This window comes from Tyto alba, unplaced genomic scaffold (assembly GCF_018691265.1).
Source record: "Tyto alba isolate M040663 unplaced genomic scaffold, T.alba_DEE_v4.0 Super-Scaffold_41, whole genome shotgun sequence".
Lineage (NCBI taxonomy): Eukaryota > Metazoa > Chordata > Aves > Strigiformes > Tytonidae > Tyto > Tyto alba.
Genome location: NW_024881317.1, coordinates 4,165,021 through 4,177,722, shown reverse-complemented (window position 1 = coordinate 4,177,722; position 12,702 = coordinate 4,165,021). Strand labels below are relative to the sequence as shown.

At 47.0% G+C, this 12,702-nt stretch overlaps 1 protein-coding gene across 2 annotated transcripts in view; it reads right to left on the bottom strand.

Annotated features, from left to right (window-relative positions):
- ADAMTS17 (ADAM metallopeptidase with thrombospondin type 1 motif 17) overlaps positions 1 to 12,491 on the bottom strand; it is a 196,731-nt gene extending 184,240 nt beyond the window's left edge. For both annotated transcript variants that reach the window (XM_042804283.1, XM_042804282.1), the window contains exons 1-3: positions 12,358 to 12,491; positions 11,239 to 11,621; positions 1,133 to 1,298 (exon numbers count right to left, since the gene is read on the bottom strand). In XM_042804283.1, the coding sequence (XP_042660217.1) occupies positions 1,133 to 1,298; positions 11,239 to 11,621; positions 12,358 to 12,427 (619 nt within the window). In that variant the 5' untranslated portion in view covers positions 12,428 to 12,491. The remainder of the gene's footprint in view (positions 1 to 1,132; positions 1,299 to 11,238; positions 11,622 to 12,357) is intronic.
- Between the last annotated feature and the right edge of the window lie 211 nt (positions 12,492 to 12,702).

Here is a 12,702-nt window from a genome sequence, read left to right as displayed (position 1 = left end):
TCAAGCACTCACACAGGATCCCTGCTGCCACAGCTGTAGCTCCTTCAATATCCAATCTAGCTCAATTAAAGTTAGCCTAGGGATATCTATAGGAGTTGCTATCCCATTTTGGACTCCCAGACCTCAAGCCTGGGTTCACATATCTCCAAGGAAAGTCAAAAACCAAAGAAGTTAGCTTCTTTGCAATCTCTATGAGCTCATTCCCTCTAACATAAGACAAGAGGGAAAAAAAAAAAAAAAGTTTATCTCGCAAAACCTTAAAGCAAACAATTTAAAAGTTTTCACTCAAAGAAACAAAAATTCCTATAGCATGATAGCTAGAACTTAAGTTTGATGAGTAAAACACCAAAAAAAGCAAAATCCATTTCCTAGTTAAAAAAATTACCTTGCTGAACTACATTTTGCAGTTTCAAATACACATAAACCCATACAAAAGCATTAAAAAACAAAAACAAAGTCTGCCTAGTTGACCGTGTGCCTTGATATACTTTATCATGGATCATGTGCTCTCCTAGACAGAAGTAAAAATGATGACATGCAAGAAGCTGAAAAAGAAAGTAGATTGTTTTACAAGAGAAACTGTGCATCTCTTCCCCTCTTCAGATATCTTTACACCCTGTTATGAGCTAGATCCCTGGACCTGGACTCCACAGATGATACTTCTGATTAAATTACATGAAATTATCTGAAATTACACTTTCCGCATTCTGAAATGCAAGGATTACCATTCCATCCATGCCTACTTTGCACAAGTCTAGCAGAAAGGTGAGATGGAAGAGCACCCCTCACTGCTGACTTCAGTTTCAAAATTTGGGCCTTTGCTAAAAACACTGTGAATGCCTTCCTGAGCAGTGGTCACATTGCACGGTTAAAGCAGAAGTTGACTCTGACCCATCATAAAGTTTGTCTTCTCACAAACTGAATGTTACAGGATATGTCCTAACAATATTTATATCTGTGATATGACTCCTTCTGCCTGAAGTAGCAAAAGGATTCATTAATGCATGCCATTTTTCACTAGCTCCAGCTGCCCAAACGCTTGAATTACAAAACACAGACATATCTGGCAGAACAACAATTAAAAATATAATTGCATACTCATGGCTGTTCTCTTGAGTCACGTCAAGCTCACCTGCTACAACCTTGCAGTGCTCATCAGGAATGTGCGGCTTCATGGGATGGCTTGATTTTGTGGATCGTCTACGCCTGATGAAGTGTTCTTTTCCACTAAATGAGGTCTCTGATGTATTCACTGGTTGTATTAGCATGTGCTCTGATCCAATTTGGATATAGCCAACCTGTCCATAAAAGAGAACAAAAAAACCCCCCATCAGTTTGGTATCCTAACCTTGTCTACCAACCCAGTCTGAACTTAAACCATTCCACTGCAGACATTATTTACAGTGTGAGGAAGTGAAAAACAATGATGATCATGTTCAGTCTGCATAATACAGGCTAAAGAACTTCTTTTCCTTCTCATATTTATTTTTTATATCACTGAGCACTATTTAGAAACACTCTGCACTGTACACGTACAAAGAAAAGGTGAGGGTTCTTGTCAACACCCTTCCATTCCCTTCTTCCTCCAGCTAGAGCACCACTCTAGCTAGAAGCAGAAATAAATATGTCTTACGAGATGCTCACATGAGGGCAAATAAATCCCATTAACAGAAATCCTTCCATAATCACCTTTCTAATTGCCAGCTAGAATTGCATTGTCATTAAATTGCATCTACTATCTCAGCAAAGAGGTGAGATTGCCTGCAACCAGGAGACTGCCTATGGGTATCACTCTTCCAGCCAACACCAAGTTAATTGTTGTTGTAAGGATGACTTGCAGAGCCACCCACATTTTTTTATATGGGGACCAACCACCTCTTCTTGACTACAATAGGGGCCACATAGTAAGCACTGCTCTCCCTGCAAGCCATGGATTGGGTTTCAGTGGTCAAGCCAGGAATGGACTGTTGTACCTTCCCAGTTATGAGATTTTTCCACCATCCCTGGAATAAGTAACACAAGGAAGGCAGAGACCCTGTCTAAATAACAGTAGGCTCCAGAGGCTACAGGTCAGAGCACTAAACCCCTGCCTTTTTTGCACCAAGTCCAGACCTTACACCAGGGCTGGCAAGAGCATCTTTGGAAGGCAGCTTCTGCCCCGGGAGAGCCCTCCCCTGCTTGCAACCCAGAGCTTTTAAGGTTCTTTTATGCCTTTTCCACTCCTTTTCTAGCATGAAAAGAAGAGAGTGAAAGCAAAGATAACACCTCAAAACTTAATAAAGCCTCCAGGTTTAATAATCAACACTGAGGTTATAACACATTGGAGAAAATGAATCTGTGCAGTGAGGGTTTCTTAGTCTCTTTTCATTGTACCAATCCAATGATTATTTGTATTGCAATTAAAAGTCTCTAAATACAGCTCTTTGCCATATACCCCCCTGAGAGAACTCTAGGCCTGATCCAACTTCTTCTGCCAGCAACAGAAGGCCTCATCTGCCCTGCCAGGAGGCATCAGACTGTTCCTATGGTACACCTTAGAGATAAAGGAACTTACAAAGGGGTCCTGCTAGGTTGCATGCCTGTAACACCCGTCCTAAAGAGAGACCAAACTTTTTTTGCCCCCCCACTGTGTTCTGTGCCAGCTGGGCAACCATCCAAATAAATGCTCTGCACGTACATGCAAATACTATATATTCAACAGCTGACTGTACTAATATGATTTATAATATACATTACATGCATACTGTATATTGTACATTTCCACACCTTCCTGCCAAATTCAGTCCTCACGTACACCCAGGAAATCCCTTTGGCCTAGTATTTCCAGCAAGAGGAATTTCTGCTAACAGAAATGAGAGCTCTCCTCTGTTGACAGCCGTACTAACTGAAGAACATTCAGGGGAAAGCAGGATCTCTCAAAAAGGGTCAGTAATTTCAAAAGTCCACTTTGGGGGGAAAAAAAAAAAAAATTAAAATCAGTGTCTCTATCTGACATGGCTGGAAAGCATAGCAGTAACAATTAGTCCCCTGTCACTAAAGAGACAAGAGACACCTCTTTTGGATTCTTTCAAAAGAGACCTTGCCCTTGGAGCAAGGTCACTGATTAAGTATAAAATGCCTTGATACTTCCCAGAAGGGCTCCCACTTACTAAGAAAAATTGACATTATTTCTTGGCCCTACAGAATGCATACCAGTTTACAAGACCCACTCTACCCTGGAGTTTCCAAAAGAGCTGCCTCTTCATTTAAATTACAGGCTGGGCTTTGTCAGAATTGTTTCAGAGACAGCAAAAGCTCTAGTGACTTATTCTTCCAGCCTCCTTTACTACTTCCCCTCCTTGTTCCAATCTTCCAGCTGGGAGGTAGCCCCAGCCCCCCTTTTTAATATAGGTTTTAATTATTTAGAAGAAGGGTTGTAAATCTGGTGCCATGGTACTAAAAGCCACACCAGAGCTCCTGACAGACTGCCAACCATTTTTGTTGGTGCCAAAAATATGTAAGAAGAAGTCAGTTTCATCACCACCCGACATTATCCCAACTTTCTGGCATCAAGTGTGAAAATAATTTAAACCATTGGAAAGGACTTATGTTTCACATTTGCTTTGGAATTGTGAAACCTATGGAGGGAAAGAGCCATGTGTCTTCACACTGGAATAGGTTAAGAAGCAATCTCAAGTTTAATCTGACAAGCCAAGCAGAGTTTCAAGCAGGAAGGATTCGTAGGATTGGGCCTGTGAAGTATTCCTAGGGAGTTAAAATTTTCCCAAAACTTGCCAGTCAGGTTCTAAAGAGCCCTCAAACCTGTTGGCCCAGATGAGATCTTTTGGACCTGGTAACTTGAATACTCTGGTCATTATTTTGCTTTTTCCATAAGAAATGCATTCCTCATGTTGCCTCCCACAAATTCTCCAACTACCAGATACTACACGGTGCTAATCTCAGCATGACATATCAGACATCAGCACTAGACAAATACTCTGTGCTTTTTTTCTCTAGTCAGTATGATGTTCAGGGACTGCAGAAAGCTGGATTTTGAAGATAAAGAAGTAAAACAGAAGGCCACATAACTGTCAGAGATCTTTTACCCACATCTCTGGAAATCACTCCAATTAAATAAAATACTTTGAAGCTGCCAATTTACGTTTGCCTGGAGATGTGTATCAAGAGCTGGGATACTCCCTCTCATCCTTCTTTCCCTGCGAGAGCCCGTACAAACAAGACATCCCAGAGCACCCGAGACACAGGAGACATCTGAAGCCTGAAAATGCAGAGGGGTGTAGAAGTTCATCATCATCTGCATTATTATAACCTGGATTTTACAGTTAGTCTGACAGGACCATGGAGCTGACAGAATCATGCAGCTCTGCTAACAGGAAAGGCTGGAATGATTTCAGCCTCAAAAAGGCAGGCAACCAAATTGACAAGTTTATTAAAATAAACAACAATCCACACTTCCCACTACAGCCCCACTCACCACTGTGCTTAACAGTGGCTATATCTTTCATATTAAGGATATTTCATACCCTTAATTTAGAAGTCAGCTCCACATTGCTCAGTAGCAAAAAAGGCCCTATTCTCAAAACCACCAAAATATTCTCACGTGCTCTTATCCAGAGTTTTATACATATATTGGTCACTCAAGCAATCGGCTCACTCTCCAACCTACTCTTGTATTACCAGCAGTTCACTCTCTACATGCTATCTTCCCTGTCATTGGAGCTTTTCTCAGGCTAAATAATAGCAGGGAAAGGAGGAAGGTCCTCACGCCGTATCACTGAAATTACAACAGTAACAATGGGACTGTTAGTGCTGGCACTCAAATAGCATTTGTAATCACATCGTCCTATTTCACTGGCTTCACTGCTCTGTCTCTGTCCCCTGGTAGTACTGGTGGAGCTACAACAGCTCGAGGGCTAATTCAGGACAGGAATCCAAATCTCCAACGTTCTCTGCACGTGGTTCTGGACCTTCCCACACATTAATACTCTCCAATGGTTAGTGTTTTTCCAGCCCTTTTTATTTTCACAACATCTTTGAACAAGATCTGTGAAATGCTGAATCTTTAACAGATTTTTCGTTTGCTCCTAAGTGTTCATTACTTACATATATACGAACATGCTGAAATGAGAACAGTTTTAAACGTCTGACAAATTCCATCCCCTTCTCAATTTCTCAACTGTTATGCTGTAAATCTTAGTTTAACCATTTCCTCAAAGTTAAAAGGAAGTTAATATTTAAAGTGAAGAACAAAACCCAACACAAGCGGTTTAATAAACTGCACATGGCTTTTAGCCCTGGCCTTATTAACCATACTTCAGCTTTAAGTTAGTTATTGTTTACAAGTGCAATTCATACAAATTTAAAACAAAAGCTTTAAATGAGGTCTTGCTCCAGTGTCATTTCAGGTTTACACTCAGTTATGAGAGCAGACCATACCCAGGAATATCTGACTGCACCTCTGCCCCAGCCTCCAAATCTGCTAAACAAGGAAACCACAGCATGCCCTCCCTTTGTCCACTGTGGAAGAGGAAAGAAAATCCCAGCACAAAGAAACCCAGCACGGTCATTTTAAGAGGTTTAACTCTTTAGTTCATGGCCCAGCCATGGATGAATGCCAGACAGCTCCTCTCCCAGACAAGAGAATTCAGCAGAGCTGAAGGTTTCCTCAGCGGAAATCATATCATTTTATAATCCTAGCATGCCTGCACTGCCCTGCTTCCCATAACAGCAAAGGATCTTGCAGTGACCTGAAGGGCAGCACCTCGCTGTGGCACACAGTAAACACTCACTATCACTGGACAGGGATTGAGCTCACCAAGCTTCAGACATCTGCTCTAAACCAGTCATCATCTCCCTCTACAGTCAACGAAGAAAGGCAAACTCCTCCAAAGTGACAATCCACCAATCTAAACTACCTGAAAGACAGGACAAACTGTCAGGGGAATTGTTCTTTGAAAGTGCCCATCTATTGCTTGTTCTCCCCTTAATGACCAGAGTCAGGCTTAAAACCAGCAGATTGTGGCCTCTTCTGTATCCTTCTTCCTCTTTTTCCCAAGGACACAGCAGATTTACATTTCACTAGGAGTTTTTTGAGTTATTGCTCGTTCCCTGGAGGCTGCAGTCCAGCCTATTCAGCTCCCTTTGCCCTGACTGGCCTTCCATATTGGATCCAAAACCATGCTGAGACATCCAGTTCCTGCTTAGGCACTTACACCCACCTGGAAATCAGTGGGAGTTCAGAGACCCTAGAAGCAGCTACACATCCAAGCAGTGCTTGCATCTGGTCCCACAACATCACTGGTGAACAGCAACGTGGGCAATAGCAGGGGCAGAATTTCCCAGGCACTGTAGCTAACTGGGAAATACATCTCTGACACTTAACCTTTAGTACCCAACTGCACAGTCACGACTTTATAATAATCAGCATTTTCCCTTATCACTGCCAACAGACATACAGCACCTCTGCCCAGCCTTCCTAAAAAAAAGGAAACACTTGGCTGACATGAAGTCCAGATGGATGCTCCGTCATGTCTCTGTGCCCATACTTACCAAAGCTTCTCTACATCTACACCGTCACAAAGTTTGAGGATGGTACCAAGTGACGGGGACACACCAGAACAAAGGGCCACCATTCAGAAATATTTTAACAAGCTGGAAGATTTGTACACCAAGATTTGTGTGAGTTTTAACAAATGTAAACATACATGAAGAAAAAAAGCCCCTTTATTTTCTAAGTAGACTGTATGAGACAATACTGCAAAATGTTTCAAGTTTCCCAACTTCCAGCATGCATTTCTTAGGGTGTAACTTCAATTACTCTATTCCATCCTATAAAATCACTGTTCTCATTCCATGATCCCTTGTAATGCACATCATCCACTTCCACTGATCCAGTCTGCACAAGGAAGCCTTGCTGAGTTCAAAGGAGATGAAAATGTGGTGTGAAAAAGTTATATGAATGAGCCTGAACAAAGGGGAGCCACAACCTCTTATCTCAACTGAGAAGGACAATCCACTTTACCTAGAGACAGGCTAAAGAACAGTCCTGAACCCAAAACCAAAGATTCCAGAGATCAAAATGGAAGAGAAGTTTCTTAGAATTAAACCTCTGCTTCTAAATGCATCGCAGTGATTTTGGTTCCTGAATAGACAAGAGTTTTTAAGTTCATTTCTAAGTGAAAACCTAATGCTCACTTTAACATGAATGCATGACCCTCTTAAAACTGTAACTGTTTCAAAAATTTAGGTACAAGAAATATGAAAAGCCTACACCAGTTGCAAGGCACTGACATTGCAGATCAACAAACTGCATAGCAATCCAGCACTTCAGCATGTGAAAGTGACCCTAGTACAAAAATAAAAGTAAATTAATACATCAGACAAACTCTTTGGGAGCCCCACGTTTTGCAGATAGCTTGAGGCAGCATTCTGCAATGTACAACCGGGGAAGAAGTTTTCCCAAGAGGCAGGCACACGACCCTGCCCATCGCTCCTATCATGGGTCTGCAGGACTGACAAGCCCTGCTCGGACTCAGAAAAAGCATCATTGCAATCAGAGCACAAATACAGGGTGCTGAAAGGGCCTCCTCTACCATGCTCTCCAGGCTTTAATCCAAAAAGCTCTACAGAAGGTAATGCTGCTCTGCCAAACTTTGCTAGAAAGGGTAAAGGCAGCACACTGAGAGCAACAGTCAAAAGGTAACTGTGAAATTGCAGCTGAAAGCAGTGGATGAGTAGTTCTGAGATGTATCAAGCAAATTGGAATTTCCTTGCTGTAGGGAGACCTATGTCATCTAGGAATTGATGTCAGAAGCAGAGCCCTTGGTCTACTACACAACTCAACTCAAGGTAACGCACATTGTGGCCTGACAAACCTGTAACTTTCAAAAAAAGAGGCAGCTTCCTGGATTGCTTACTGTCTTCCAGTGTTGGTCAGACGAGTTGCAGAACTTTGCTCCTGCCTGTCTCCCCAGCACCAGGAAAGGGCAGTTCAATCCTGTGGTGGGGTCAGAATCCAAGTGTTTTACACAACTGCATTCCCCAGACAGGATACTGTCCTGCCAAGCTGAAGGCAATAGTGCTTTTCAGGAACATAGTACCTCTCGTCTACTCTGCAATTCCCAGGTTGCCAAGGGGAACAGGAGGTTTGGAGTATCCTTTAACTGTGCAGATGAGACCTTAGCTACAGCAGTCCTAAAGGTGTTATGGCCTGACGTAGCTACAAGAGTACAGTCACCCCTCCTGATGCAACTGCAAGCTGTAGCAGGAAACTGCAACAGACCACATACTGGTTAACAGCAGCATCTGTGAGCAGAGTTTAAAAAACAAAACACAGCCCTTAGATGCCACACTGGAAATCTGATATCATTACCAGGAAGCAATTGCTCAGTCTGGTTGTAACTCAGTTTTCATGCCACTGTGTCAGGGATTTTGTTTTTATTACAACTCCACTTGCCCTGATCATTTTGTATCACTTTTTGTGTGATTTATGGCATAATTGAGGAATACGATTACAACAAATTCTGAGCCAGCTGGAGATCAGGATACAGTATTATTACCTACTCTATAGCAACCAACTTTTCTGAATGTGATGTCCTGATCATCCAGTTCAAGTCCAATGAGCACTCTTACACTGGAGCTTTCAGAAAATCTCCCACTGCAGCACCAGCACTGCTCACGAGACAAATGCCAGGATAAACAGGCTGCAAGGTTTCCACTACCAAGGTCTTCCTTCTAGCCCAGTGTGCAGGCCTTGTCCATATTCCCACCTGTGAAGCTGTGCTGCTGCTGAGGGCAAAGCTTTATGCTTTCTGCTGCAAACAGGGCTAAAGGAAGCAATGTGAAAATTCAAAACCTGCTTTAGTGATGGTCTTGGTATTTTAAATTGCCAGACTAGGAGGCAAAAAAATTTGGGCTCTAGTTACCCAATCTCAGTTGCACCCATGGCAGATTCAAGACTTCCTAGATAATTTGAGGCAAACTCTTAATTCCTCTGATCCCAGAAAATATCTTACCCCTAAATTGCATAGCTTTCACTACTGATAAGCTGATTTAGCATGGCCACTGCAAAGGGCTGTGTAAACACTGAAATCATGCTAAAATCCACTACGTTTCAGGTTTAAGGATAGACTTAAGAAGCCAAAAGGTCCATTAGCTAGAATAAGGAGGTCTAGATACATGGTGATGGGAATCAATCTAATGAAAACATTTCAAAAGTTAATGAGTTTCATCCTAAAGACACTTCAGTTTTCTGTTCCCTAATTTTCAGTTCACAAGGGTGTTATAAACCTTAACTAATTCATATGTACCATGGACCTGCCCGCGTTTCACCCTTTCCCATTCCTGGTGATTATCTGAATGAAGAGTAAATTGATGGATTCCTCTAATAGGAAAGGAATATCCCAACATGCAGAAACATATCTTTCTCAACCTATCTGCCCACACCACTCTCAGCACTTCCAGAACCAGATTCACAGGCAAAAGCAAGGAGAGCTTTACCAACACTGCCACTTACACAAGCGACAGTATGGGCTTTGGTCCCCAAAAGATACCACAAACGAGCAGCTTTGACATGGATCACTTTTTGATCCCAAGTTCATCTGTCAATTTAGACATTGCTTAGAATTCATATGATACAAACAGATATTGCAATATTGTGGCCCATATTTGCAGAGTAATGAACAAAGACTAACTAGTCTTGTTTCTTTTCCAACTTCTCTACTGGGAATATCGCCAATCTTTTTCACTCCCCCTCCTCCATTCCCTGATCTCAGGCAGTTCATACTGTGTCTATGACTACATTCCTCTTTTTTAAAAGGTTCCACCTCAGCCCGTTTGTGTTTTTCAGCTCTGCTGGCGCTGGTAGCTTTGGAAGCCCAGCACTTCACGAACAGGATTAACAAAATGTGCCTAGCGACAAAAGCATAGAGCTGTTAGTGACTTAAAGCTTGAACTAGAGATATCAGTTTTAAACTCTGAAAAAGCCCTCAGTGGTATACAGCTCAATTTACAGTGCCACTCAAGTACTCAGCATCTCAGTGCCTTTTTTTTTTTTTTTTTTTTTTTTTTTTAAACCTGAGGCACAGCGCCCTCATATGGTTCAGGAAATGGCGGCCCAGGCCCCAAGTGCAGAGCAGAAGTGCTTCTTACCTCAAAGTTTAAGACTAAATCTCCATCAACAACTCTGTACAGAGAAGCTAAGCACACTACCCAAGACCATGTACTGGGAGTCTAATGCCCCGTGACTTTCTGAAGTACTTTCAAGCTATCAACAGTAATTACAAATTGGCCATCATCTTCAGCATCTAAGTCTTCACCAGTGAGAAACAGAAAGGCTGTCCCAAGCAAGATCACCTCTTCTTATCAGAACGCTCAGAGGAGAACCCAGAGCCACCTGGAAACACTACAACCTCAGGTAGAGAAATCCTAACACGTGAGATGGGAAAAGTATCCCTGAACAGGATGGTTCCTCTGACCATGCCGGGGTACCAAGTGTCCCTACGCCACAGCTCCCACAAAACACTCTCGCACGCCAACACTGGCTGCATGAGCTGGGTGGAAAGGGCTGGTTGAAGAGCCGAGGGGTGAGCCGGGCGGGAAGGCAATCAAACCCCTCACAGTGGGACCCAGCCACCGCCCAGGTGGCAGGGGTGTAGTGACAAGAGGAGGGTCCATTCCCCAGGGCTCTCCTCTACAGCACCCGCAGCCCTCGTTGCCCATCCACAGCCGACGCGCTGTGGCTGAGGCCCCTCTGACCCTCAGGCATGGCTGAAGCCGGGGCAGCCCCCACAGCAGGCACAGAAAACCCACAACGGGAGAGCGGCGATGCTCGCCGGGGCGCGGGCAGGACAACGGAGGAGCGGGCAGGAAGTGCAACCGCGCCGAGGTGAGGGGCGGGCACGGCCCAAGGGCGGCTCCCGGGGCAGGGCGGCCAGGGCTGACAGGAAAATCTTGGCGGGGGACACCGGAGACGTTCGCCAGGGCCCGGGGAGGCGAAGGGACAGGCAGGACGGTGGGCAGGAGGTGCAACCGCGCCGAGGTGAGGCGCGGGCACGGCCCAAGGGCCGCTTCCCGCCTCCGCCGGGCTGGGAGCGGGGCGGGGGGGTGGGGGTGGGGGGTCGGGCAGGTCTCGGGGGCCGGGGCTGTGAGGAAAAGCCGCGCCGGGGCTGCGGAGGGGCTCGGAAAAGCCCTCGGAAAGGCGTCCCGCGCTGAGGGGGAGGCGGGTCGAGGTGGCAGTACCAGCCCGGCGCAGGTGCTGAGGGAGGCGAAGGAATCGCTGCGGTTCAGGACGTGTCCCGTGTAGAAGCAGAGCTGCTCCTCCGGGGGCCGCCGGGGGCCGCGTTCCCGCCGCGCTTCCCCGCGCCGCTGCTCCACCACGAAGCCCCGGGCGAGGAAGCGCAGGTCGCGGCGGAGGTGCAGGTAGAGCTCGGCGCCGGCGGCGGGCAGGCGGAGCAGCAGGGCCGCCGCCTCCTCCTCCTCCTCCTCCGCCGCCGCCCGCTCCCGCGGCAGCGCCCGCCGGCGCCGGGGGCCGCCGCGATCCCCTCGCACGGCGGGCGGCAGCAGGTGGATCTTCTCCAGCGCCACTCGCTCCGGGATCACCACTTCCAGCTCCGCTCCGCCAGCTGCAGGCGAGAAGGAGAGAGGCTCAAGCGCCCGCACCCCCGCGGGCCGGTCCCGCGGCCCGACGGGGCGGCCGGAGGGGGGGGCTCCGTGCCCCGCCAGCCCACCCCCCCGCCGCCCGCACCCCGCGGGGATGCCCCGTCCTGCCGGGGAGAGGACAGCCCTGCGCTCGGGTTTCAGCGCAGATACTCATGCACTGGAAATTGTGAACAGGCTGCAGAGACAATGGAGCCAGAGGAGGAAAGGGATTTATTTCTCTCTCTATATATATACACACACACACACACACACACATGTACGAGAGACAAAAATGTGCAGGGAGGAGAGGAATAAAGCAAACGCTAAAGCTACTTGTATCATTAAAAAAAATATATAGCTCAGACACAAGCATCGCATTTCACCAACCCCAATAAAAATCTGCAGGGAGAAGGGGAAAAGCAGAGCAAGCCGAAGCCGCAGCCAAGGACAGTCAGCAGCTTTCCACATGAAACGTTACAGCAGCAGCAGCAGCAGCAGCGAGAGGACAGGAAAAGAAAATACAAAAGCCTGGAGCAATTCATCCTGCAGACTGGGACCGCGGCCACGCAGGGGATCCGGTGCATGCCCTGCGGTCTTGCGCCCGCACGCCGGCGCCCACCGCCCGCCCCGCCGCACCGGGCTGCCCGCGTCGAGAGGGCTGTCAGCGCCGCCGAGGGATGGGGATGCCGGCGCGGGCGAGCCAGGGGAGGGAAGCGCTACCTGTGCCGACGTCCAGTCCCCAAAGCAGCAAGCAGGGAAACACGAGAGGCAGGAGGCAACCGTCAAACATTTTACGGCAGCGGCGGGACCCAGCGCGGAGCGGAGGCGGCGGCGGCCCGGGCCGGAGTGAGCCCTCCCCGCCCTCGGAAAAAGTAATCAGCGCCGCCGACAGCCCCGGCGTGGTGGGCGCCCGGCCACGCCCCTCCCCGCGGCCCCGCTCCCTCATTGGCTCGGGGCGCCCACAGAGCCACGCCCCGCGCTCCGCCATTGGCTGCGAGCTGAACGCGCTTGGGCGGGGAGGGCCGGGCTGAGCGAGGAGGTGGGGGGGGCGGCCGACAGGGGGCG